The following is a 24,219-nucleotide window of genomic DNA, read 5'->3' on the forward strand; positions in this document are numbered from 1 at the left end:
TAACACCTAGCATCACGATCTCCTTCACCAGTGCACATTTTAACAGATCTTGAGCTGAAGTTACACAAACTAATGCCAAACCTTTAATAACAGAGTTTAGAGGTTAATGCGGAGGCGGGACAGGTTACGCTAGCAACCATGCTAACGTCTGAAGACACTGGTAAAATTATTCTTCTCGTCACAAAGTTTTCAGTTTTTATATTTGGTTATTTTCTCTGCTGTAAGTTTTCGAAGAATCACATGTTCAAGTTTTAATGTAAACTAAGTCTGTTTTCAATGTTTTTTTGTTTTTGTTTTTTTATTGACAATGAAGCCGATCTGTTGCTCTCGTTTGTCCACCCTAGCAACGGTAACCTAGGAAGTCGGGACTTGACCAAGGGTCGGAGCTCTCTGATTGGTGGTCAGCAGACCAATCAAAATATTTATTGTTATATATAATCATTTTGTTTATTTATTCAGCCTCTGGTTTCTGATAAGTATTTAATTGTTCACCTATTATGTTAGATAATTATTTCCAACGTTAATGAATGTTTCAACCGTTGACTGGCTCAACCAAATAAACTATTTATTTAATAGTTTCTACTAATTATATTAATTATTATTATTATTATTATTATTAATTATTTAGATGTTTTTCTTTTTTACTTATTACCTTTTGTAACACTTTAGCCACTACTTTAGAAAAGCATTTAAGTTGTTCATCCGTTGCTTTAACTGATCCTTTCCATTAATCATTTATCTTTTTTTTACTGGAATATGTTGTAAACTAAATGGGCTAGCCTTTGAATTATACTACGCTTATTATTGTTACTGGTTAACCATTAACTTTATCCAAATATTTCAACAGAAGTCAATTTAAGTTAACCATTAACAAATTATCAATTATTTGGCTGTAATTTAAAATGCCTGCATGTAAAACGAATGAAAATGACCTCAGACCTTAGCATTAGTTCTCAGCTAATGAGTTGCTCGCTAACTAGTCGAGAACATGTGCTCCCGAATGCTGCTGCATAGTGTCGAGCTTATTCGTCGGTACGATATTAAATTCGCTAAAGACTGTTTACAAGGTAGAAGTTAAAGTGAAAAATCATTTTTCTCAGATTATTTACCTCCTCTCATTGCAGACGTATCCCTGTTTTATAAGATCCCCTGTTTCTCCTCAAACTAGCACTGAGCCCGTGTTTTTGGCAGCTGTTTGCCCTTTCCTCTGGCATGTCTCTGTTCAAGTGTTTATTTTATGACTTTGACCCAGATTTAACCCTGCAGCCGGTGTGTCACACTGACGCGCTTTGCCAGAATACCTGCATGTGTTCTTGATACGTGGAATGAGACGTGTCAGTGAGAAAAACAGGAGAAAGGTTCAGACAAAAAGCAAAAGAATCATCTATTACTGACGTCATTACTTGTGTTTATTCTTATTCTGACTGTTCATTTAAGGTGTTGACGTCATCTTTTGTGTTTAGTATTAGCAGGTACCTCTTCCCTTTTTGTGTGTGTTTTTTTTTTTAGTCGCACTGTTCTCCCTTTGCCGTTTGACCTGTTGCATCGATAATTTTGGTCCCAGCATTAAGTATTCTGACCACAGCTTCCTGCCTGTCGCGGAGAATGGCGAACGGCAAGGTCATGAAAATAGGCCTACGTGAAACGAATGCACACGCGCCACGGCTGATCGTTGAGTCATCTTTGTTTTGGTTTTCCTTCCAGTGCGCGGCTTCGAGACGGAGGAGCAGTTTGAGAACTTTGTGAGAAACAACACGCTGTCGTCAACGCTTCTGGCTGCGGTGGTGTTCGAGCACCGCTTCACTCATGACGACGAGCCTCTGCCTCTGAAGGTAAAAGGCAGCATGTGCACTGTCACACGCTGAGGCACAGTGTTTGTTCCTTCTCTGCATACCAGCCCAAGATCCTTTTGAGTTCTTTTTTCAATGCAAATAGGCCGCATTTGCGCAGCTTTACCAGTAATACCTGTCTATGCAGTTTTATCTGCTTCCTGATATCCTGTTGGTTTGCTTGTTTACTGGCGGCAGTAAAAATGCCGCCACAAACACGCTCCTTCTCTTGGTGAAAATAATAGCTGAGGGGAAACTTATCCCGTCCGCACAGCAAGAAAAACCTGACTTAAGACGGTGATGCAGCCTGTCTTAGCCTGTCTTGCAGCAGCTTAATCTGTGTGTGATGGACAGGTCTGAGAGATCCCCCGGTGGACGCAGCAGCGCGACCAAGAGTGATGTGTTCCTGCAGTTTAGGGCGAACCGTGACTCAAAGCAAAATTTCTGCTCAGTCTCACTGCTTTATCGTATCGCCCCTCGTTCCCTTTGTGTATTTGTGTTGTGAAAAAGGACAAAGGGTGTTAAAAAAATGAACAATTAGTCATGCACAGCTTTTTATTTCTTGCCGTTTTCCTGCCAACGGCTGAGCTAAAGAAAGCGGCCTCAGATGCCCCTGACTACTCAATCAATCCAGTCTATTGTTGTACAAAATGAATGCAAATGGATGCAAAGGGATTTGTGCACAATATAGACAAATTGTTCATTCCAAACTATATAATAGGTTTGTTTTTAATGCGTCAATATAAATACGTTTGAAATTTTTCCAGTGCAAGTTTAAAGTCCCAGTTGGTTTGGTCACACCCATGGTTTTCCATCTATATATTTGCATATTTGTATCTGTCACTTGCACAAATGGCAGCAAAATGTATTTTGCACGACATTTTTCCTCCGCTCCTCGTGTCTTCGTACACCTCTGCTAGTTCCGCTCTCGCTTTGCTCTCTGATGCACAGGTGAGCTACCACCTGCGCTTCCCCTTCACGCCGCGCAATGCGCCGACCAGGGAGCGGTCGGAGCTGAGCCCGAACAGCGACCTGGACTGGCACACGCTCAGCCTCTTCCCCCTTTTCCAAATGCCCGGCCCGAGGGAGCAGCATGAACCGATGGGGGGCACACCGGGTGAGAATTTTATGTTTGTTGAAAAAAGGAAGTGATGTATTTAACTTGGGAAATTCTGATTGTTGCAAACCTCTTTAATTGTAACTGTGTCTCCATGACAACTACATTTAATTTTTTTTGTTGCATTAGAGGCAATATGTATTATATCTTTATTTTATTTTAAATGGATTCCTGACTCTGGAGTTGGCCAAGTCCTATGATGGCTTTTCCAGTTAACAGTTTTAATTTACTTAAGTAGGCTTAATTGTGTTTCTCTGTGATTTGTCCAAATGATGAAGTCATCCTGACAGTGAAGTCATGAGTTTTCGGAATAACTTCAGTATGGATTTGCTTTCTCCACGTGCATGAATAATTACAATTGTATAGCAAACTTCTGATGGAGAGATTAAGTAGGGACCCGCTACATATGTGTTCTACGTTAAACGCGGCCTACTGTTTATAAATACACATTATTTTTATCATGTTGCATTTAATATTAAGCTATTCAAATAATACAGGTCCAAATTTTAAACATGCAACAGTAGGATGGCCGTGCAACTGCCATAAACATACATACTTTATACTTTTACCTTTAGCTAAATGTAACATTTTGGCCTCAGTTGGCTGATGGGAGCGAGCTGCACTGTTTGTTAGCGTCTCTCATGTTAATGTGCATTTAAACAAATTTAAATTTTGGCGAGAGAGTTAAAAATATATATATATATATATATATATATATATATATATATAAATATATATATATAAAAAGTGTCTAATCAACCAAAGATTTTGCGGCCCTCCTGCAGTACCCCCGCGGATCCCCTAGGGGGACCAGATAAGCAACAAAAGGTATTTACAAATTCTATTCTAATAATGTTTTTAATTGTTTTTAGGTTATTTCCGAGAGGGCTTTCTGGCTGTGCAGCATGCAGTGGACCGAGCCATCATGCGCTCTTACAACAGGAAGGCCGCTTCGACTTTGCTGCGGCAGGTCAGAGTGGTCCTGTCGCGGTTTCCCTACCCCGCCTTTATATACGACGTCTTCGTCCTGGCCATTCAGAATCAGCTGCCCCTACTCCTGGTGCTCAGCTTCACATACACCTCCCTCAACATAGTACGAGCCGTGGTGCAGGAGAAGGAGAGGAAGCTCAAGGTGTGTTCGTGCGCCTCTGTGTTAAATGAATAACAAACACGTCTGGCGTATCTGTAAACTATACTTTTTTTTTTTCTCATGCAGGAATACATGAGGATGATGGGTCTCAGCAACTGGCTCCACTGGAGCGCTTGGTTCCTCATGTTCTTCCTTTTCCTTTCCATTTCAGTGTTTTTTGTAACTGTGCTCCTGTGCGTACGGGTGAGTCTGTTTTACAAATCATGTTTTTGAGTTCAAAACTTAGCAGATTTATTGTTTAGCCTCCTAAGACCCGAGCTTTTATTTGATATGTGTTTTTAATTCCTCCATAATATTTGGGATTAGACGTATAAAGACTAAGCATCATCTTTGAACAGGAAGTTTTTGGAAAAAACTTAACTATGTCCTCATATGTGGACACTGGAATTATTTCATTATTTATATTATAAAGAAGTGACAAAATATAAAACTGTTGATTTTAATACCTGATCATGGATGTGCAATGACAGAATTGCGAACAATGAAGTCCCAACGTCCTCAAACGAATACTTGCTAATTTTCAACACTGTGGCTTGTTAGCTTGATAAAATTTGTTAAATTTAAATAAGTTTTAACCATTGCTTCCACTAGATGACAGGCTAAAGTGTCCACTAATGAGGACAATGGGTTCAAATGAAGCAGAATAAGCCACAATAAAACCTAAAACTTAATGTCCCCATATGAGGACGTGGGGGCTCAGGAGGTTAGAGGTTGTTAACATGCTCTTGTTATTTTAGGTGAGCCCTAACGGAGCGGTGCTGACCTACAGCGATCCAACGCTGGTCTTCGTCTTCCTGCTCGTCTTCACTGTGGCCACCATCAGCTTCAGCTTCATGATCAGTGCCTTCTTCTCACGAGGTGTGTAATTTTGACCGTCTTGACCAAATATCTGAATGAGCATGGTCACCTCTCGCTGTGCACTCTACGTGTGGCCAGAACCCTGTTCTATTTTTAAGAACACAGTACGTGCAACAGTTTGTGATTTCTGAGATGTGGGTCAAACTGGCTTTGGTTTTTCTCAATCTGCAATGAAAGGCGCGGTTACTGTAAAAAAACACAACTATTTAAACTGCAAAGGGGAATAAACTAACTAAATAATTACTTGTACAGAATATACATTTTTAGAGAAGGTGTTAATGATAGCTATTAGGATATTGATGTTATTGCAAATGTTTGTTTAAATCTAGAGAAATCTATATTTCATGTACTAATATGTTTTGGTCAGAACCTGTAGTTGGTGAAAAAACAAGCGTATGGGAAGGTTTAAAATTCAGAAACAGTCAGTATTATTTTAGAAATAACATTCACACCTCATAAAGTTATTCAGTATATTTTCTCCACTTGATGTTAAATACAGTAGCTTTATGGGACGAGAGTCATCTAATAGTAAATTGGTAATTATATTGAGTTTGTGTGTTCATGCTAACCTGAATACAGCGATGATACAGCGAGTCGGATAGATTTATATCGGCAGTGGCGGGGAACTTCCACGATCCCATGCCACTTCACAAATTGTTCAAGTTACAATCAGCATGTTTGAATAATCCCCAGCTTTAGAGGTTAAAAAACTATTTTACTTTTTCACTTTTGGCAAATCTCTTGTGGGGTTGAAATTCTCTTCAGCCGTGTGAAATTCAAGCCCTCTCTCCAGGCTGGACAACCTTGAGGATAAAGAAAACTATTTAAATCTCCCCTTTCTCATGTTCGTTCCTCTTTTTTTTTTTTTTTCCTCCCTTTTTGCTCTCTTGCCCATTCAGAGCCTCTCATTCAAAGCAGCAGTAGACCTTCATCCCTCCAGCTTTCCCCGACAAAGCAGCTCAGATTGCAAATACTTCTCAGGCTCGGTGTTGTTCGGCCTTCCAAAGTGGTTACGTATAAGCTTTGGCCTTTTGATTGTGTGCAGTGGTTATGATTAAGCCTTAAACCTCTTTGGTCCAGAAGGTTTGAGTTGAAGGAGGAGGCTTTTAACAGCTTCAGTTTTGTTGTTCAAAGGTGTGATGTTCGATACCACAGATTTCCTTTCTGATCCGATACGGAGTTAAATTCAGGCTGGTATCGGCGATACCGATCCGATACCAATACTTTGTGTGAATACAGCCTAATGTGTCTGGTAAATCAAAAAAAAAGAAAAGCACTCATTTCAAATCATAGTTTCGTAACAAATACAAGACACTACTACTATAAAATGAGGACTTGCATCCTACTTCCTCTTCTGTCCTCCTCATCATAAATTCCTCATATTCTTTGTTGTGGTTTTAACCTGAGCTGTTTCACAAGGTTTGTTGTGTTGCCACAACTCGATAGTTTAGTTACTTTCCACCGTGCTCCTACATTAACTCGAAAGACTCAAGTATCGAAAGTATCGATATTTTCATTTGAGAATCGATTTTAGAGACCTGGTATCAGAAGTATCAACATTTCAGTATCGGTCCACACGCCACTAGTTTAGGTGCTGATTTCCTGTCACATTCAGACAGTTATGAATGTGCAGTTGTCACCTGCACGGATGGTTTTATTTTAACGCTTCGACATAACACCAGCACCATTTGTTAATCTCACCCTGCTTTTCCTTTCTTCACTCTGCTTCCTCTCTGCAGCTGTGTTGCCTTAATACTTACAGCGTGGCTAATATCACTTAAATGGTGTCGTTGATCTCCATGAACTGGATCAGTTAAGGGAGCTGCATCATCGTGTTATTCAACCTGCGACCTTGTTCTTAAAATATAAAGACCGCATTATAAGTTGTACACCAACTGGGTTAAGGGTGTTGCTTATAAATGATGATTTGTAAGAGGAGTGACGGGGAGAGACGAGGGGCTTTGACAGAAAATGGGCCAAGCCAAAAGAAAGGATCATTCAGTGGCCTTCTTGGCCATTTTGGAACAAAGACGGGCTATTTTCCTCCCCTCGCTGCCTTGTGTGTATGCAGCAGCCTGAATACTTCTCGCCACCCACTGATGTTCTCTTAAGCGACAGATAATGGCATTGAGTCAGAGCGTGTCCCAAGCAGGCTTAAAATGTCACATTGTCTGCAACAAGTGGTCTTCGGTGAGGTCTTGGCGCTGCTTAGAAAAGGAAGCAAAAAGAGAAAGTGTCCTTTCATTCCACTCGCTCGCATCACTCATGTGTCCTCCTTCGTCTCAATCAGGAAAAAATATTTTTTCCCAGTAAAAATAGTTAACCTCTTAAAGTAATTTTCTCGTCAGCTCTTGGCTCGATTTACAAATGCATGTGCGTGTGCTTGACCCCATCAGATCTATCCATCTCATTCATCTGTAACCATGACGACAGAAATCCTCCCAGCATTTGAGGCTACGCGTGTCAAGAGACCTTCATTCTTTCTTTTTCCGTCTAATTTTAGCTAACGTGGCGGCGGCAGCGGGCGGCTTCATCTATTTCCTCAGCTATCTGCCTTATTTGTTCCTGTGGCCGCGCTACGACCTGATGAGCCATGCCCAGAAGGTGTCGGCCTGCCTTATTTCCAATGTGGCCATGGCCATGGGGGCACAGCTCATAGGGATGTTTGAAGGCAAAGGTGAGAATTACTGGAATTAAGTTATAGTCGCCAAACACGTGTTTTTGTTCTTTTTTCTTTTAAGGTTAATTTTGTGCATTTCTTCCTCTTCAGGCACGGGGATCCAGTGGTCAAACTTGTTCGACTCAGTGACGGTGGATGATGACTTCTCCATGGGCCAGGTTCTGGCCTTGCTGGTGTTTGACTCTGTGATGTACGGACTGGTGGCCTGGTACATGGAAGCAGTTTTTCCTGGGGAGTACGGAGTCCCTCTACCCTCCTACTTCTTTTTACTGGTATGCTCTGAGCTCCTCACTTAATCCCTGCACAAACTTGAAGCCCCCAATTATGATGCTGTCAGTCCGTCTTTAAATTACCGTAATAACCCATATGCAAGTGCAGGAAAACTAAACATATTCTGGCCAAAGATTAAATAAAGTATCATAGAATAAAACAAATTTATAGCAAACAGTTGATTTTCAATATAACCTTTTCTAGCTTATAAAGTTAAGCTAGTTAACGTTACATCTTAACCATTGTATGGGAAACCCTGAGTATAGAAAATCATTGTAAACTGTATTTAATATCCTGAGACCTGAGCTTTTGTTTGGTATGCAATTCAGATTCCTCCATTTCTCTTCATTTTTGATTAGTAGGATCCAGGAACTATAAAAGCTAAGCGTCGGCTTTTAACAGGAAGTAGTTTTTGGGAAAAAAAATATGTCCTCATGTGTGGACACGGGGATTATTTAACTCAATATTATAATAGAGTTACCAATATGTAATAAGATATATTACAATATGTAATCAGAATTGGAAATAATGAATTAGCAAAGTAAGCTCGTCACTATGGATAGAATATGCCTGTAATATTAAACTATAAAAGTTAATAAGCGTAAATAAAGAAGCTTAAACTGTGAAACTTGATAAGGTTTTATAACTTTCCCACTTTTGTTACGTGACTGGCTGTAGAATGAATCAGCTATCATGTTTTTACACCATCTAATATCTAGTTAAGAGGATAAATGAAGCAGAATAAGCTGCCACAAACCTGAAACTTAATGTCCCCATACGAGGTCTCAGTGTACCAAATAAGGGAATTAGTAATTTGAGTGATCTAAATAGCTTCCCATCACCAAACACTTTCAATTGTGTGCGTTTAAAGGCATGACTAAGCTCGAACTTCCTCTGCACAGGGTTAAACCTGAGCGGGAAGGTGCTCAGACCGCGCATCACCAAGCGGTGGTGTCAGGGTTGAGGTTTCCTCTGTAAGAGAAGTGTCTTACATTTAAAGGCATCGCCGCGCTGAGAGAAAGTGGCTGCGACACGGTGGGCGCGGGGGTAGGTTTCGAACGAGAGGTTGCAACTTATTGGCCAGAGGAAGTCGTCTGGTTCAGCTCGTTAGAATAACAGGAAATGTCTGAGTCTGTGCTGCCAACTCAAATAAGGTTTTATCTGTGTAACAACCGCGGGCCATCACAGAATGGCGTGCCATAACACACACATACGCACGCGCTCTACACAAAAATAAACTCCTGCTTACACGTTTCCCAGTCGCCAGGAATTCAAGTGGCTGCCAGCAGGGTGTGGATTAGATGTTGACTCCCTCCACTCTAGGTCCATTGTGAGTGTGAGTGTGGGTGTGAGATGCTGGTTCTTCACCACTACAAAGTGGCGGTCTGACTCTTGATTGTTAAGTGCACAAGAGGGTTGTTTGGTCAGGAAACAATCCCCTCTTAATGTACAGTGTGCATGAATAATATTGATAATGTTGGCCCACTTTGTCTTTCCTGTGTTTTAAAGAGTCATTGTGCGCATTCAACTTCCCTTGTTTCACAACAGCAATGCATTCAGTGACCAGTGACGTGCTGTCATTTTTTGCCTTTATTTAAAACTCCTTATCTGCAGCCTTCGTATTGGTGCAGCAGCCCTCGCATGGCTTTGGTGAATGAAAAGGAGGAAGAGGAGGACGCAGAAAAGGCTCTGAAAGGAGAGTTTATAGAGGAGGAACCATCTGGACTAGTCTCCGGAATAAAGATTAAACACCTCGCTAAGGTGAGCAGCAAATCTAAACGGAGACACTTTAGTGAAACACGGTGCAGGTGCTGCAAACGACAGATAAAGTACTGCTGCAGTGGATTATTCAGATTAACGATCAATAATTAAAGAGGCAACTAAGTTTCTTGTTTATTGCAACGTCTGCTGTTGATACTCAGGAATTCAAAGTGGGCAACAAGACTCGTCAGGCTGTACGAGATCTAACGCTGAACATGTTCGAGGGGCAGATCACAGTGGTGCTAGGACACAACGGCGCTGGGAAGACGACCACGTTGTCAATGCTAACAGGTAACCTGGGGCTGAAAACATAGTATCACACATTAAACACGGCTCATAAAAGACATTAACCCAACTACCGCCACGTCCCAGGTCTGTTTCCGCCGACCAGCGGCAGAGCCTACATCAGCGGGTACGACATCTGTCAGGACATGGCTCTGATCCGACGCAGCCTGGGACTCTGCCCCCAGCACGACGTGTTGTTTGACAACCTGACAGTGAGAGAGCACCTGCTCTTCTATGCACAGGTATTCTCACAGTTACAAAAACACACACGTACAGTAAATTTACATCTTCTTCTGATGAATCTTTCTACTTTACTCACTCTTGCTCACGTGTTAAATCGGATGGAAATGTAGGAGAGTGTTTAAATTAGCAGATGGATATATTTAGTGTAGAGGGTACGCACGTGCTGTCACAGCGTGCAGGCGTCTCCGTGGTTACGGCCACTAAGTGGCAAAATGTGACAGTTACGCACGGAGATTAGCAGCATTAGGTTGAAGCGCAGGCTTTAATGGCCTCTAAATTGTGAAATTAATTTAAAATAGATAAAGGTGAAGAGCTGTTGTGCGATTGAGTGAACCAACAGATTTGAAAAGCAGTCGGCGATATCTGTAAAAATATATCTATGACACAGAACAGAGAAGTAAATGGATTGCTGCATTATGGTTAAACACCTGGAATCAGACACCTGGTGTCGTGGTTCATATTTAGTGTCAGGTAATATTAATTTATGCTGTAAATGAGGGGGGTACTCTAGTATAAAGCGGTTGGAGCTCTGTTGTATAAAGTGCCAAAAGGCACTTTTTCCCAGTCTAACTGCATTTACTGCTACATTTCACCATGTTTTTGCCACTGAGGGGCCAGGGCCTCTATACCCTCTATACATAATTAGTATATTTGCATAACTGTTGTTGGTTGCAGTAGTTTCTTTCACCCAAAAGATCTTAACTTTTTCTAAACTTCTAATCCTTCCTTCAGTTTCCAATTTCTTGTCCTTTCACAAGCTCCTTCCAGACTCTCCATTGCACTCAGTGTATTTATCTGCCTTGTGTTCAGCTGAAAGGCTACTCCAAAGAAAAGATTCCAGACGAGGTGGACAGGATCATCCGTATCCTGAACCTTGAGGACAAGCGACAGGCTCGCTCCAAGACCCTCTCTGGTGGCATGAAGAGAAAACTTTCCATCGGCATCGCTCTCATCGGAGACTCAAAGGTCAGGAATTTCACAGATATTAGTAACTCTCCTTCATTATTGTTCTATTGTTGTTTATCCTCCCTTTCTCTCAACCTATACACATCCCCAGGTTGTCATGTTAGATGAGCCCACATCGGGTATGGATCCTTCAGCACGACGTGCCACCTGGGACCTTCTGCAGGGGGAGAAACGCGGTCGCACCATCATGCTCACCACGCACTTTATGGACGAGGCCGACCTGCTCGGCGATCGTATTGCCATCCTGGCGGGAGGAGAGCTGCAGTGCTGCGGGTCACCACTCTTCCTTAAGAACAAATATGGTAAGTGCAGCAGGAGTGCACGACTCCACATATTTTACAGTTCGACCCATAAAAACTCAGCAGAAAGTAATGCTTTACAACAATGAAAGCTATATTCTTGACCTGAATGCATACTGATAACAGACAGCTCATGTGCTACGTCATGTGTGCTGCAGATACGTATAGGCTGTATAAAAACAGGCTGCAGTTCAGCACCATTAATAGCATTTAATATAGTTTTTTGACTCAATTTGTCCAATGAATTATCACTGTCATCTGATGTACATATATACAACGTGGATTTTAGGCTGCATTTAAAATTTTGCAATAATGTATTGTATCGTGACTGAGGTATCGTGATACGTATCGTATCGTGAAGCCCTTGCCAATACCCTACTATTAATCCAAATGATCCATTTTTAATTTATTGCACTTGCAGAGAAAAAGTAGTGGTGGAGTTGACCAAAACCTTTTCTTTTAAAATTTATATTAAGTCATTCATAATCGTTATTGTATAGATTGTATAGAATATCGCGATCAATATCGCCATTTTTATCATTTTTCCCACCTCTAATTTAAAAGTGCTCCACATTGTGTTGTTAGACCAGTGATCAGTCACTAGTTCATATTTTCCTTAAAGGGTCATGGCACACTTCCTACAGCTGCACAGCTATGGCAAAAGTACATCCTAGTAGTTAGTCTCAAAAGAAACTTTGCCCTTTTATGCTTTTATACTCATGTAATTAGTCATTCATAATATAAAGTCTATATAAAACACACATGGACATCTATTAATTAAACTACTGGAGTGTAAACGGTGTGAGCTTTCTGAAGTTACGACTATTAAATATATGGACTCTGTTCCTTTCATCTGCTCATCAGGTGCTGGATACCACATGGTGATAGTGAAGGATGCTCTTTGTAACGTGTCCGAGATCACCCGCCTTGTTCACATGTACGTTCCCAACGCCACGCTGGAGAGCAGCGCCGGAGCCGAGCTCTCTTACATTCTGCCCAAAGAAAGCACCAGCAGGTGAGTGAGCCCGGCCTCAGATCGAATGCGCAGCGCTCACAATAACGCAGCGTGTGAAGCAGCCTAATGGCTGATGTGAAAGCGTTTGAAAAGGGGTCAATAAATTATTGAACTTTTATGAAAAAGCGCGTTGCCAACTCTGTACTCACATAATATTGGTCCAGCTCAAATCTGGACATGATCTCCAAACATCTCTCAGTTTTTTTTTTTGTTTTTTATTAATATGCACATTTAATTAATCAAAAAGGAAAATGTGGAATCTAAGAGTCCATGTTGTAATTTGTCTCAGGTTTGAGTTGCTGTTTGCCGAGTTGGAGATGAACCGAGAGGAGCTCGGCATTGCCAGCTACGGTGCTTCAGTCACGACTATGGAAGAGGTTTTCCTCAGGTATGAGATACGCGACGGGGTAAATGTGTTGGTCTTTCCAGTTTTTACACGTCAGTGTCATCTGACTGTGAAAGAAACTCTGTTTTTGCTTGGCACATTTTCAACTAGGCAGCAGGTCGGTGCAATGAGCGATCGTATCATTGTACTGTTCTGTAGGGACATTTTAATATTCAAATGAAGACATTCTCACGCACTGTGCAAGAAAATATCCCTTCCTTTAGATGTTTAATTTATAACCATTACAGAAAACTATCCAAGGAATTATTTTTGAAAGCGTCCACGCTTATTTTCTTTTTTTGAAACAAACCAGGCCTCCCGCTGACATACAGCATTCGCTCGTACATCTGAGCTGCCTGCTGTTAACTGACCAGTTATGTCCGACTCCCCGCGGATATGATGTGCGTATCTGTGGCAACGGGCAGACGACCGCTTCTAGTCCAGGCGGCCAACGCCGCGTGCTTCTTCCGAGTGGCCCGAGTGCAAACCGTCCTAATTGGTGCTACCGAGCCTCCGTTATTTACAAGCCACACTGAGAGACCAGCAGTGTGTCCTGACAAATTACGCTTTACATCAAAGTTCATACGTGACACATAGAAAACCGCTGCTTCCTTCCGGCACTGAACATTTACAGTGGTGGCTAAAAATAACGCCTAGAAACAGTTTTGTTTTTATGGATTTTTTTTTATATACACAGATGTTTATACACTGATCAGCCACAACATTATGACCACTGACAGGAGAAGTAAATAACATCTTGTGACTATTCAATGTTCTGCTTGAGAAACGTTTGGACCTGGTATTTGCGGAGATGTTACTTAGACTTGTACCACCCACCTAGACCAGACCCTGGACATAGCCATAGCAGTGACACTCCTGAGAAGCCCCTCCCTTCAACCCGTAGGACCCAAAGGTCCTCACTAACAACATCCTGTTTCCTGACACCACAGGACACCCTCTTTATTAATTCTTCATTCTTTATTCTTTATTCAGATCCCCATTACTCTTCCTGGGCTCTGCATACTACATAGTTTTACAAAAGCATGATGAATTATTATGTAGACATCTGAACCAAGAAGTCAAACTAAAAACATTTTCTGGACACGGTGTTAGGAAGGTGGTCATAATGTTACGCCTGATCGGTGTACGTAGTCTGTTTTAGTTTTGCAATTTTTAGTACGTACACATGCCCTTTTAAAGGAACCTCGTATGACAGTTTTAATAATGGTAACAATAAGACAATGTTCACAGGGTTGGGAAGCTGGTGGATTCCAGTTTGGACATCCAGGCCATCCAGCTGCCCGCCCTCCAGTACCAACACGAGAGACGCTCTCACGACTGGACCACTGACGATGCCAGCAGCATCAGCGGCCTGACCGACGTGACCGACTTCACAGACAGCGGCACGCTCATCTCAGAGGACTGCTCCAACATTAAGCTGAACACTGGGGTAAGAAGAAGAAGAGACACTGTAGCAGTACCATTAAGTGATGATGCTCACAATCAACCGGTTTTAAGTGGATAATGGGCTATTTATATGGGGTGCAGCAGATTAGCATACCAGAAATTAAATGAACTATTCAGATTACGTTACTGACTTTCTGTTTGAACTTAGTCGTCTCCCTTTCGAATCGGTTCAGTCGCCCTCTCTGTGAACTCAGGCGTTTTCCAGAGTAGTTCCGTCTTTTAGGTAAACACGTCCAGTGCTGCTGAATTTCCCAGGAAATTCTTGAACGCTAGTGAACTAGTCATTGCAGTTATTGTTAGCGGAAGTCCACCCGGAATTCATTTGAATTTTGGGAAAAAACTATTAATGTCATAAATTGTCCATGTGGAAAGCATCCTAAGGGACCGGCAATAGCCTGGAAGCAAACTTGAACTTTGTCCTCAAAATGTTTTTGTTTTCTGTTTTTTGGGTTCTGTTATACATCCTTTATATGGTGATGGGCAGAAGAGCTGCATTCATGCGCATCATCTAAATCTGTGGAGTTGAATTTGTTTACAGCAAAATGACTCTGATGGGTTGTAGGACTATCAAATAGCACGTAGAGGTTTTTTTTTTCCTCTTTACCTAAAAGGTGTGTAACCAGACTCTGGGTTTCACCTGTGCGACCTAATGAAGAAACCACTCCTTAGGGCTGGGTGCTATGACCAAAACTGTATATCACGGTATTTTTCAAAATTCTGACGCGACTGGTTACCGTAATAATTGTAATCTGCGCGCAACGTTTTTGTTCTCATTCATAAAAAGCTAAAACTGGGGACATTTTCGGGGACACCTTTAGCCGGGGGGAAAGGTCATGCAAAACGGGGGCTGTCCCCAGAAATCGGGGACATCTTGTCACCCTTCTCGTTTTGTCGCTTCCTTTTTTTTGGACATTTCCATCTTCACCACACCTCACAGTGACGCAGTCACACTATGCGTGTTTCGAAGCGCTACATTGAAAATGGCCGTTTTCTCCTCCACCAGGTTAGACTACACCTGCAGCAGTTTTATGCCATGTTCCTTAAGAGGGCGCTGTACAGTTGGAGGAACTGGAAAGTGATGGTGGCGCAGTTCCTGGTCCCTTTGGTTTTCACGATTGTGGCCTTAGTCGTGGCACGCACCTTCCCCAATCACCAGAACGCTCCCCCGCTGGGGCTGGAACTCGGTCGCTATGGTCCCACCAAGGTCCCTGTGTCTGTGCTGCCTGGGGCAGGTCCTCTGGCTGTGGCCTTGGCGGATGCGTACAGTTCCCAACTCCCTGCCCAGCAAGGTCAACGAATCAACCTCACAGGTAAACGTAGTAATAAAAAAAACAAAAAAACAAGAACATAGCATTGATACTTATTTGAGTATTTCCTCTACAAATGTATTTTCCTACTCTCCCTTTTTAGACTTTACTGATTACATCCTGACCCACGCAAGGGAAGAAGGCGGCGTCTTCAACGAGCAGTGTGTGGTGGGCGCCACTTTCCGCGGCAGCAGATTCGAAGAGGCGACGGCGTACTTCAACAACGAGGGCTACCACACGCCGGCCACAGCCCTCATGATGGTGGACAACGCTCTGTTCAAGCTCCTGGCTGGACCCAATGCTTCCATCCACACAGGCAATTACCCCATGCCACGCGACCTGTCGGAGGCGGCCCACAGCCAGCTCACAGAGTGAGTGGGGGGGGGGGAGGATTTTCCCAAAATCAAGAACGTAACCCGTGGAAACGAGCTCTAACTGCAGGAATATGATCTGTTATAGTGTTATCACCTGAGCTCATAGCTCATAGTTTTCTGAAAAGATGCAACTGCACTTAATTTAACACGGGCATGTCGCTCTCTTCTTCCTACACTATAGGGGTAAGACAGGGTTTGCCATCGCCATCAACCTGATGTACGGTATGGCCTCCCTGTCCAGCACCTTTGCCCTGCTGCTCGTCATAGAGTCTTCTATCAAGTCCAAGCACGTGCAGAAGGTCAGCGGCGTCTACCTGGCCAACTTCTGGTTTTCGGCCCTGTTGTGGGACCTCTTCAACTTCCTGCTGCCGTGTCTCCTCATGCTGGTCAGTACGACACCTGGATGCGGAGCGTGTTTTCCGCACGGATTCGGTGTTTGTGTGTGCGTGTTGTACAGCGTGCGCTCTTTTGCTCTCAGGTGGTATTCCAGGCTTTTGGAGTGAAGGCGTTTGTGGAGGACAACCACCTCGTGGACGTGCTGCTGTTGCTCCTGCTGTACGGCTGGGCGGTCGTGCCTCTCATGTACCTGCTCAGCTTCTTCTTCTCCACCGCCGCCACCGCCTACACGCGCCTCACCATCTTCAACATGATCTCCGGCACCGCCACCTTCCTCGCTGTCACCATCATGGCGATCCCAGGTGAGAGGGGTTTTCAAACGATGCAGTCTGGCCAGAATATAAAACGACTCCTGCCTTTTGTACGGCTTGTTGTTGGAGTAATACTACACCGTCCAACTGGTTTTGTGGTATTTCTACAAGTAGGGCAAAAATGAGGAAGGTCTGATCTTCGTGAGCGTGAAAGTATGTGAAATGTGAGAGTAAAGCATGAAATTCCTCCTAAAAAACAAACATCTGCGGAGCTTATTCACCGTAAATAACCATCTTGTGACAATTAAGTGTTCTGCTAGGAAGCTACACACAGAAAACCGGTTCAGGAACAAACAACAAGGTGTTGACCTGGCGTCCAAATTCAGTAGATCCCAAACCGATCAGGTATCTGTGGGATGATCCACAGAGGCCCCTCCTGACAACATTGTGTTACCAGACACCACATGACGCCCTCTGAAGGCCCATGTCCATTATCTGATGAGTTGTACTATTTTGGAGACCTACACAATGCTAGGACACGATGCACTCAACACGTCTCACACTGCGCTCTCTAGCCCTGAAACACAATCTGAACAACCTCGGTCCAAGACATGACGTGTTGGTTTGAAGATTAACACTGCTTCTGGCATTTGGGTGTTTGGTCGAGGGATCCTGTTCTTACAGCTCCTGTTGTTTAGAAGTGGTGCCTAGTGTTCCCCGTGGAATAAAGACCATCTTTATCTGTTTTTTTTTCTTCTCCTACAGAGCTGAAGCTGGAGCACCTGTCCCACTTACTGGACAAGGTGTTCCTCATCTTCCCAAACTACTGCTTGGGCATGTCTTTCAGCCAGTTCTACCAGAACTACGAGTTCATCTCATTTTGCACCTCCAACATTTTCACGGAGAGGATCTGTGAATCATTTAGTAAGTGCTAGAATAAACTAGAATATATGTATTTGATTAGAGGTGAGACATTTCTTGCAGTGACAGGGGTGGTTCATTTTTTTCATTTTTACACAGACAACTATAATAAATATGATATTTGCTGTAATGCTTTCAGTTTTTGACCGTTTATCATTTTTTATATACGGATCAAAGTTATTAAACCCACTTTTCTACATGTGCTTTTTGGAGAGTTAACAGTATTTTACAGGAAAGAACGTCCTCTTGAGACATTGTGAGCTAATGGGAAGTGATGAGAAAAATAGGGTCAAAAACATAAATACTGCAGACCGCTGATGCTGCAGTATTATTTCCTAATTTTCATTGTCTTTAATTGCAAACGCGGTCGTGGAGTGAGATTTGCTCAATAATGGAATAAGTTCTGTGTTTCTCTGTCCCTAGACATCACCTATCAGCTAAACTACTTCTCCATGGCGGAGCCCGGCGTGGGCCGCTTCGTCGTGGCCTTCGCGGCGCAGGGCGTCGTTTATCTCATCCTGCTGTTCGTCATCGAGCTGCAGTGCATCCGCACTCTCTGGCGACTCCTCACCTCGCTGGGCAGGAGGCGCAAACAGGTCGGTGAACTGTTGCAGGAGTAGGTTGACAGACAGTATATTCAGACTAAAGCCCAGAAAATGGGAAAACAGTTTAGCAAAGGGTGGTGGAGAGAGATCATCATCCTGCAGCTTAAAAAAATATCTCATCCTCATCATGACTATGCGTGTGCTGCAAATGCTCAGAACGCAACCGAAAACAGAAACGTGGAGAAGGAAGTGCAAAAGACAACAGAACTGTTTCCAGCTATAATATAAACAGTGATGACCCTGACTGGGGCGCACGTGACTCTGGGAGCCGCTGACTTTTGCAACTCGTCTGTGGTGGTGAAAATAAGCCGAAATGTACATTTTTGCTCGTTTCTGTTTCTTATTTTAACGTCCTCCTCACATGACTCCTTATCCTCACGAGCACTTTGCTTATTTTCCGTCCGTCAGTTCAAATAATCTGACAAAATACTCAGTTTATTTGCAGACGGATGACGTTAATAATATTTAAACAATGCCACCTCAGATAAACTCAGAAAGGGAGGAAAGTACAGGCACCGAAAAGAGTTTCTTCAGTAGCACAGGGAACAAAATAAACACTGACCATCAGCTTTAACTGTGAAATAACTCGGTTGTAATAAAACGACTACGAGAAGCCAGTTAAGTGGAAAAGCATGCGCTCATACGTCTGTAAACTGATCATATATCATATCAAGGGAACAATCTTCAGCCAAAGTTAATGGTTGATATTTTCCTGGAAGATCCTTTCATACACTGCGCTCCGCCTTGTAGTCTCACTTCCTCAGGCACAAAGAGCAGCCGGGGGGTCACATGGTGAGGCTCACGGTTTCCCATGTCTGCATGAATCAGCAATTAGACTTTAATTATTTTTTTTAAAAAAACATTTGTGGGAATGAGTATTGGAAATCAGTGACCACATACAGCCCAATTAGATCTGAACGGGTCGGACCAGTAACGTAATGACAACTCCAGACCTTTTGTCCAAGAACTAATACTTTAGAAGAATGTTTATATTAAATAAACTATCCTTTAAAAGAAAAAAAGAAAGAAAAGAATTTTTTTTGGCTGTCTTTCTGTGGCTGTCTGCTGTTCAGTCCTGGGTCTCAGCGTTATTTTCTGTCCACTTGTCTTTCTAAAACAGTGGACAAATTAGGAATTGCAGTTTAAAAAATGCAGCGGTCCAGATTAGATCCTCCGGCGGGCTGCTTAGGGTCCGCTGGCCTTATGTTTGACACCTGTGATCTAATCTAAATTATTTGAAGATTGATTTGGAATGAAAATGATTGTTAGGTGTAACCTGAATACATACCTTAACATAAATCAGAATCAAAGTCAACATCAGAACCTTTATCGGCCAAAAGTACAACGTTTTACCTGGCGTATCAGCGCCACGTAATGTGATGGGTCATTTTCCTGTAAGCTGGAGGCTGCGTTTTACTCTCTGCAGCTGATGTTCATCTCATCATATGTTTCCATCTAACCTGTCGGGGTGTTTGTGTGCGTTAGCTGCCTCTGATCGAGGACGCGGCGCTGCTCCCGGAGGACAGGGACGTGGCTGAAGAGAGGAAGAGGGTCCTGGAGTGCCAGCCGGTTGTGGAGTCGATGGTCGGGAGCCCCCTCATCCTGCAGGAGATCAGCAAGGTAGGCATCCCGGCAGGCTTCTGGTAAAACCTGTGTGCATGAGTTAAAAAAAAAAAAAAAGTAACCGCCCCGTCTCTCTGCGCCCTCTCAGATATACAGCTGCGGGGAGACGCTCCTGGCCGTGGATCGGCTCTCCCTCGCGGTGGGGAAAGGGGAGTGCTTCGGCCTCCTGGGCTTCAACGGCGCGGGCAAGACGACCACGTTCAAGATGCTGACGGGCGACGAGAGCGTGACGTCCGGGGACGCCTACATCGACGGGTACAGCATCCTGAGCGACGTTAAGAAGGTAAGGGGGGCGGGGAGGGGAGACGTGAAGCGGGGTCAACCGCGGAGCCTCGGCGGAGTGTGAACGGAACGCTTGTCTGTGGATTGCAGGTGCAGCAGCGCATCGGTTACTGCCCCCAGTTTGACGCCGTGCTGGATCACATGACGGGGAGGGAAACGCTCAGCATGTACGCCCGGCTCAGAGGAATACCGGAGAAGTACGTGTCCGGATGCGTGGAGAACATCCTGAGGTCGCTGCTGCTGGAGCCTCACGCGGATAAACTGGTCCGCAGCTACAGGTAAGTTACGTTTTTAGAGAGGAGTTTGGTGTCATTAGCACCGCACTCATTTAATTCTTAATTCTCGCGCATAGTGGCGGCAACAAGCGGAAGCTGAGCGCGGGCATGGCTCTGATCGGCGGGCCTCCCGTCATCTTCCTGGATGAACCATCGACGGGGATGGACCCCGTGGCCAGGAGGCTGCTGTGGGACGCTGTTACACGCACACGGGAGTCTGGCAAGGCCATAATCATCACCTCTCACAGGTACGCTTCTCAGAGGACATTAACGAAAAATGTCACATAGAAAGAAAAAAAAAAAACGTAAAAGATGACCCGTCCCTGTGTTGCGTGTCGCTTGTCAGTATGGAGGAGTGCGAGGCCCTGTGCACCAGGCTGGCGGTGATGGTCAACGGCCAGTTCAAGTGCCTCGGGAGTCCCCAGCACCTGAAGAGCAAGTTCGGCAGCGGCTACACCCTGCTGGCCAAGGTGCGCGTCAACGGCGACCTGGAGGACAGCGACCTGCTGCTGTTTAAGGACTTCATTGAGAGCACCTTCCCAGGTCAGAGGCGCACGGTTGATTTAACCACGCAGACGTGTACACTCACTTGCCACTTTATTAGGCACACCTCTTCAATTGCTCGTTAGCACAAACGGCTAATCAGCCAATCACGTGGCTGCGATTCAGGGCTTTTTTAGGCATGTAGAGGAGATCGAGACGAGTTGCTGAACTTTAAACCGAGCATCAGATTTAAGTGACTTTGAACGTGGTGTGGTTGTTGGTGCCGGACGGGCTGGTCTGAGTATTTCAGAAACTGCTGTTTACAGAGAATGGTCTAAAAAAGAGATGAGCAGACTGGCTGGAGATGATAGAAAATCAACAGTAACTCAAATAACCACTGGTTACAACCAAGGAATGCAGAATACTGAGCTCATCATAGATGTGCAGCCGACAAATCTGCAGCAACTGCGTGATTCCATCATGTTAATATGGACCAAAACACCTTGTTGAAAGGATGCCACGAAGAATTAAGGCAGTTCTGAAGACAAAAGGGAGTCCAGTCTTTTACTAGCAAGGTGTACCTAATAAAGTGGCCGGTGAGCGTATTTAAACAGGTCCAATCAGCTCTAACCACGTACGTTTTCTCCCGCCACAGGAAGTCAACTGAAGGACGAGCACCAAGGAATGGTGCACTACCACCTGACTGACAAGACACTAACGTGGGCGCAGGTACATATTTACAGATATTAAAACCACAGGAAAAGATACTGAAACGCCTGCTGTTATTTTGTGTTAGATCTCCCTCTAGTGGACGAAATAGTACATTTATTTAACAGAAGTGCCCACTGTAATTATATGGAAGTATTTGACAGCAAAGGCCCCAAAACACAATCGATCAACCTGCAAAGTTTAATTAAATCTTTGCTAAATTTCAGATTTTAGCTCTAAAACGTTGTAGCACCAGAGATTCTCTCTCTCACACTTTTCCCTGTTCTTTATTTATTTATTTATTATTTTTCTCTCCCCTCGCTCCCAGGTGTTTGGCACTTTGGAGGCGGCCAAAGAGAAGTACCGCATCGAAGACTACTGCGTGAGCCAGATCTCGCTGGAGCAGGTGTTCCTGAGCTTCGCCCAGTTCCAGCACTGCACGCAGGGCGAGAGGAAGTAGGCGGGGAGGGGGAGAACCACCCCGTCCCCCTTTCGTCGTCTCCTCCCCTGCGGGTGGGTGTGCGCGTGCACGTGGGATGAGCGGCGTGCACGGACTCGCCTCGGGTTACCCGGCGGGCGTGAAGGGGGGGCGAGGAGGAGGAGGAGGAGGAGGAGGAGGAGGTTTACCTCCAGCTCCATTTTTACCTTGAACACACTCGGCGGGCCAGTCGTCAAACTTCCGCCTCTCTTCTACTGTATCACCTTGTCGCGTCTTTGTTCGTCCATTTGCTGTGTGAAAGAAGGAAAACTGGCTCTGAGATGATTTTTTGACCAAGTAAGGAACTTTAAGTATCGCCTCCTTCCTAGAGAAGTCAAAGACAATGACGCCACTGGATGCACACTACTTTAAACTGTGTGATAGGGTTTATTTCTTTTGTGTGTGTGTGTGTGAACGTGCACTTATTATTTTTTTTTGGTTGTTATTTATGACTTTTATGACTTTGTTGTGTTTCTGAGAAATCTGTGCATTGTTTTGGTGAAATGAACCACTTCAATCTGACGCGCTTATGAAATTGTTGCACACCTTGGAGCCTTATCTAACAAATGAGGGTTCTCGTTTCTTTACGTATGTTTCCCTGTTTCGCCACTAAAGGACTGGTTACCCTTGAAGAGCCTCTTAACGTTGTTGCCAGATGTACATGAAGTATTCATGGTACTAGACATTTACTCATTTTAAACGCTGTTTCGGGATCATTTACGAATGCATGGATCAAATACGACGTAGAAAAACGCATGACACGGGGAGAACAGAGAGCTGCTAGCGAACATTAGAAGTCCGTCCCTGCTGAGGATTTAACCTCAGTCCATTCTTAGCACATTGAGTACTTCTTTCTTCATTCGCACCTTTTTTTTTTATTTTTTTTTTTTTTTGTTTTTCTGCTGCGGGTGAGTTGCAGCAACAGCGTGTCGCAAGGAGGTTGTCAGACGCGTGACGCAGGTGATTATTGTTATCAAACGCCGCCGCTGCTGCTGCTGTCATCGAAGTACTTTTTTTTAATTGTTATTATTATTTATTTATTCTCCCCGCAGCTTCACACGTTACGTCTTTGTATGTTTGTGGGCCCAAAGAGCACGGCGGCATCATTCCTGAATCCGCCCAGACTTTTCTTCACGACTTAAAACCAAGAGATTGTTAACGTATCTTTTTACGTGAAACTTCCTCCTTCAGGGAACACCAGGAGACGCAATAACGAGGCCCCAACAGTTCTGGAAGATAAAACGTCCGCATACAAACGCAGGCGCTGCTCTAAAGAAGGAACGATGAGCACCGTGTGTTTTATTTTATCTTTTTTTTATTATTATTTCATTTGATTCTGATTCGTGCCCACTTGATCACATTCCTGAAGCTTTGTTCATAACTTAAAGACCCTGTAAAAACATGTATGAACTCTTAATAGAAATATTTAGAACGGACGTGTGTTCGGAGTCTCCTCGCTCTTCGTCCAGGTCGATATTATCGAGCGATATTATCGATATTATCGGATCGAGTGACTTTTCCTTCTGTCAAAACTAAAACTCACTCCACAGAAGTGAGATGAATGTATCTGCTGTTTTACACGTAAAGCAAAAAAAAAAAAAAAAGACAAAACAAGAAAAAAAAAAGCACTAACTTGAACCGCTTCGTGTGATTTCCAGTGCTTTCTCTTCATGACGCCGGATGTGAAGACTGATATTCCAGAGAGTCGCTGAAACGTTGCCTGTTGAATTTAACCTCTTCATTTTGTTGCATTTGATCATGTATTTGCACAATTAATCTCTCATCACGTGTAAGTCTTGAGACGATTGCAATGTTTAACATGTACTTTGAGGAGGAGGTTGTTTTGTTCGTTTTTTTTTTGTTTTGTTTTGTTTTTTTGCTGCTCTTTATCGGGCGGATGGAATTATTCTGAAATGACCTGTATCATATTTAAAAAAAGATAAAAAAGGGAATTTATGTCATTGTAACTGTGTACTATTGTACTGTACCGTACCATGGAACTGACCTTGTCAACTCTGTATGTATCACTATTCTTTTTAAATTAAATCCTGCTCTATGCAAATGGTAGCGAAACTGATCTTTTTTTTTTTTCTCCAGCAAGTCCTCTACACACCAATCAGCCACAACATTATGACCACTGACGGGAGACGTAAATAAAGTGTAGGCTCTCAATTTTTATATGTATATATAT

The 24,219-nt window shown here is 43.5% G+C and overlaps 1 protein-coding gene across 1 annotated transcript in view; it reads left to right on the top strand.

The window, feature by feature from the left end:
• Nucleotides 1-24,095, top strand: part of abca3b (ATP-binding cassette, sub-family A (ABC1), member 3b) — a 30,136-nt gene extending 6,041 nt beyond the window's left edge. The window contains exons 4-31 of the mRNA XM_047572035.1: nt 1,705-1,832; nt 2,781-2,946; nt 3,819-4,078; nt 4,163-4,279; nt 4,834-4,954; nt 7,458-7,631; nt 7,725-7,906; nt 9,519-9,665; nt 9,827-9,956; nt 10,038-10,192; nt 11,004-11,159; nt 11,251-11,461; nt 12,323-12,473; nt 12,763-12,861; nt 14,110-14,308; nt 15,329-15,635; nt 15,736-16,003; nt 16,188-16,392; nt 16,485-16,704; nt 17,419-17,577; nt 17,998-18,170; nt 19,665-19,799; nt 19,891-20,085; nt 20,175-20,362; nt 20,437-20,607; nt 20,706-20,902; nt 21,498-21,571; nt 21,879-24,095. Coding sequence (XP_047427991.1) covers nt 1,705-1,832; nt 2,781-2,946; nt 3,819-4,078; nt 4,163-4,279; nt 4,834-4,954; nt 7,458-7,631; nt 7,725-7,906; nt 9,519-9,665; nt 9,827-9,956; nt 10,038-10,192; nt 11,004-11,159; nt 11,251-11,461; nt 12,323-12,473; nt 12,763-12,861; nt 14,110-14,308; nt 15,329-15,635; nt 15,736-16,003; nt 16,188-16,392; nt 16,485-16,704; nt 17,419-17,577; nt 17,998-18,170; nt 19,665-19,799; nt 19,891-20,085; nt 20,175-20,362; nt 20,437-20,607; nt 20,706-20,902; nt 21,498-21,571; nt 21,879-22,010 — 4,820 coding nt within the window. The 3' untranslated portion in view covers nt 22,011-24,095. The remainder of the gene's footprint in view (nt 1-1,704; nt 1,833-2,780; nt 2,947-3,818; nt 4,079-4,162; nt 4,280-4,833; nt 4,955-7,457; nt 7,632-7,724; nt 7,907-9,518; nt 9,666-9,826; nt 9,957-10,037; nt 10,193-11,003; nt 11,160-11,250; nt 11,462-12,322; nt 12,474-12,762; nt 12,862-14,109; nt 14,309-15,328; nt 15,636-15,735; nt 16,004-16,187; nt 16,393-16,484; nt 16,705-17,418; nt 17,578-17,997; nt 18,171-19,664; nt 19,800-19,890; nt 20,086-20,174; nt 20,363-20,436; nt 20,608-20,705; nt 20,903-21,497; nt 21,572-21,878) is intronic.
• The last annotated feature ends 124 nt before the right edge of the window (nt 24,096-24,219 follow it).

The sequence above is a fragment of the Mugil cephalus genome, chromosome 20 (genome assembly GCF_022458985.1).
Source record: "Mugil cephalus isolate CIBA_MC_2020 chromosome 20, CIBA_Mcephalus_1.1, whole genome shotgun sequence".
NCBI classification, from domain to species: Eukaryota; Metazoa; Chordata; class Actinopteri; order Mugiliformes; family Mugilidae; genus Mugil; species Mugil cephalus.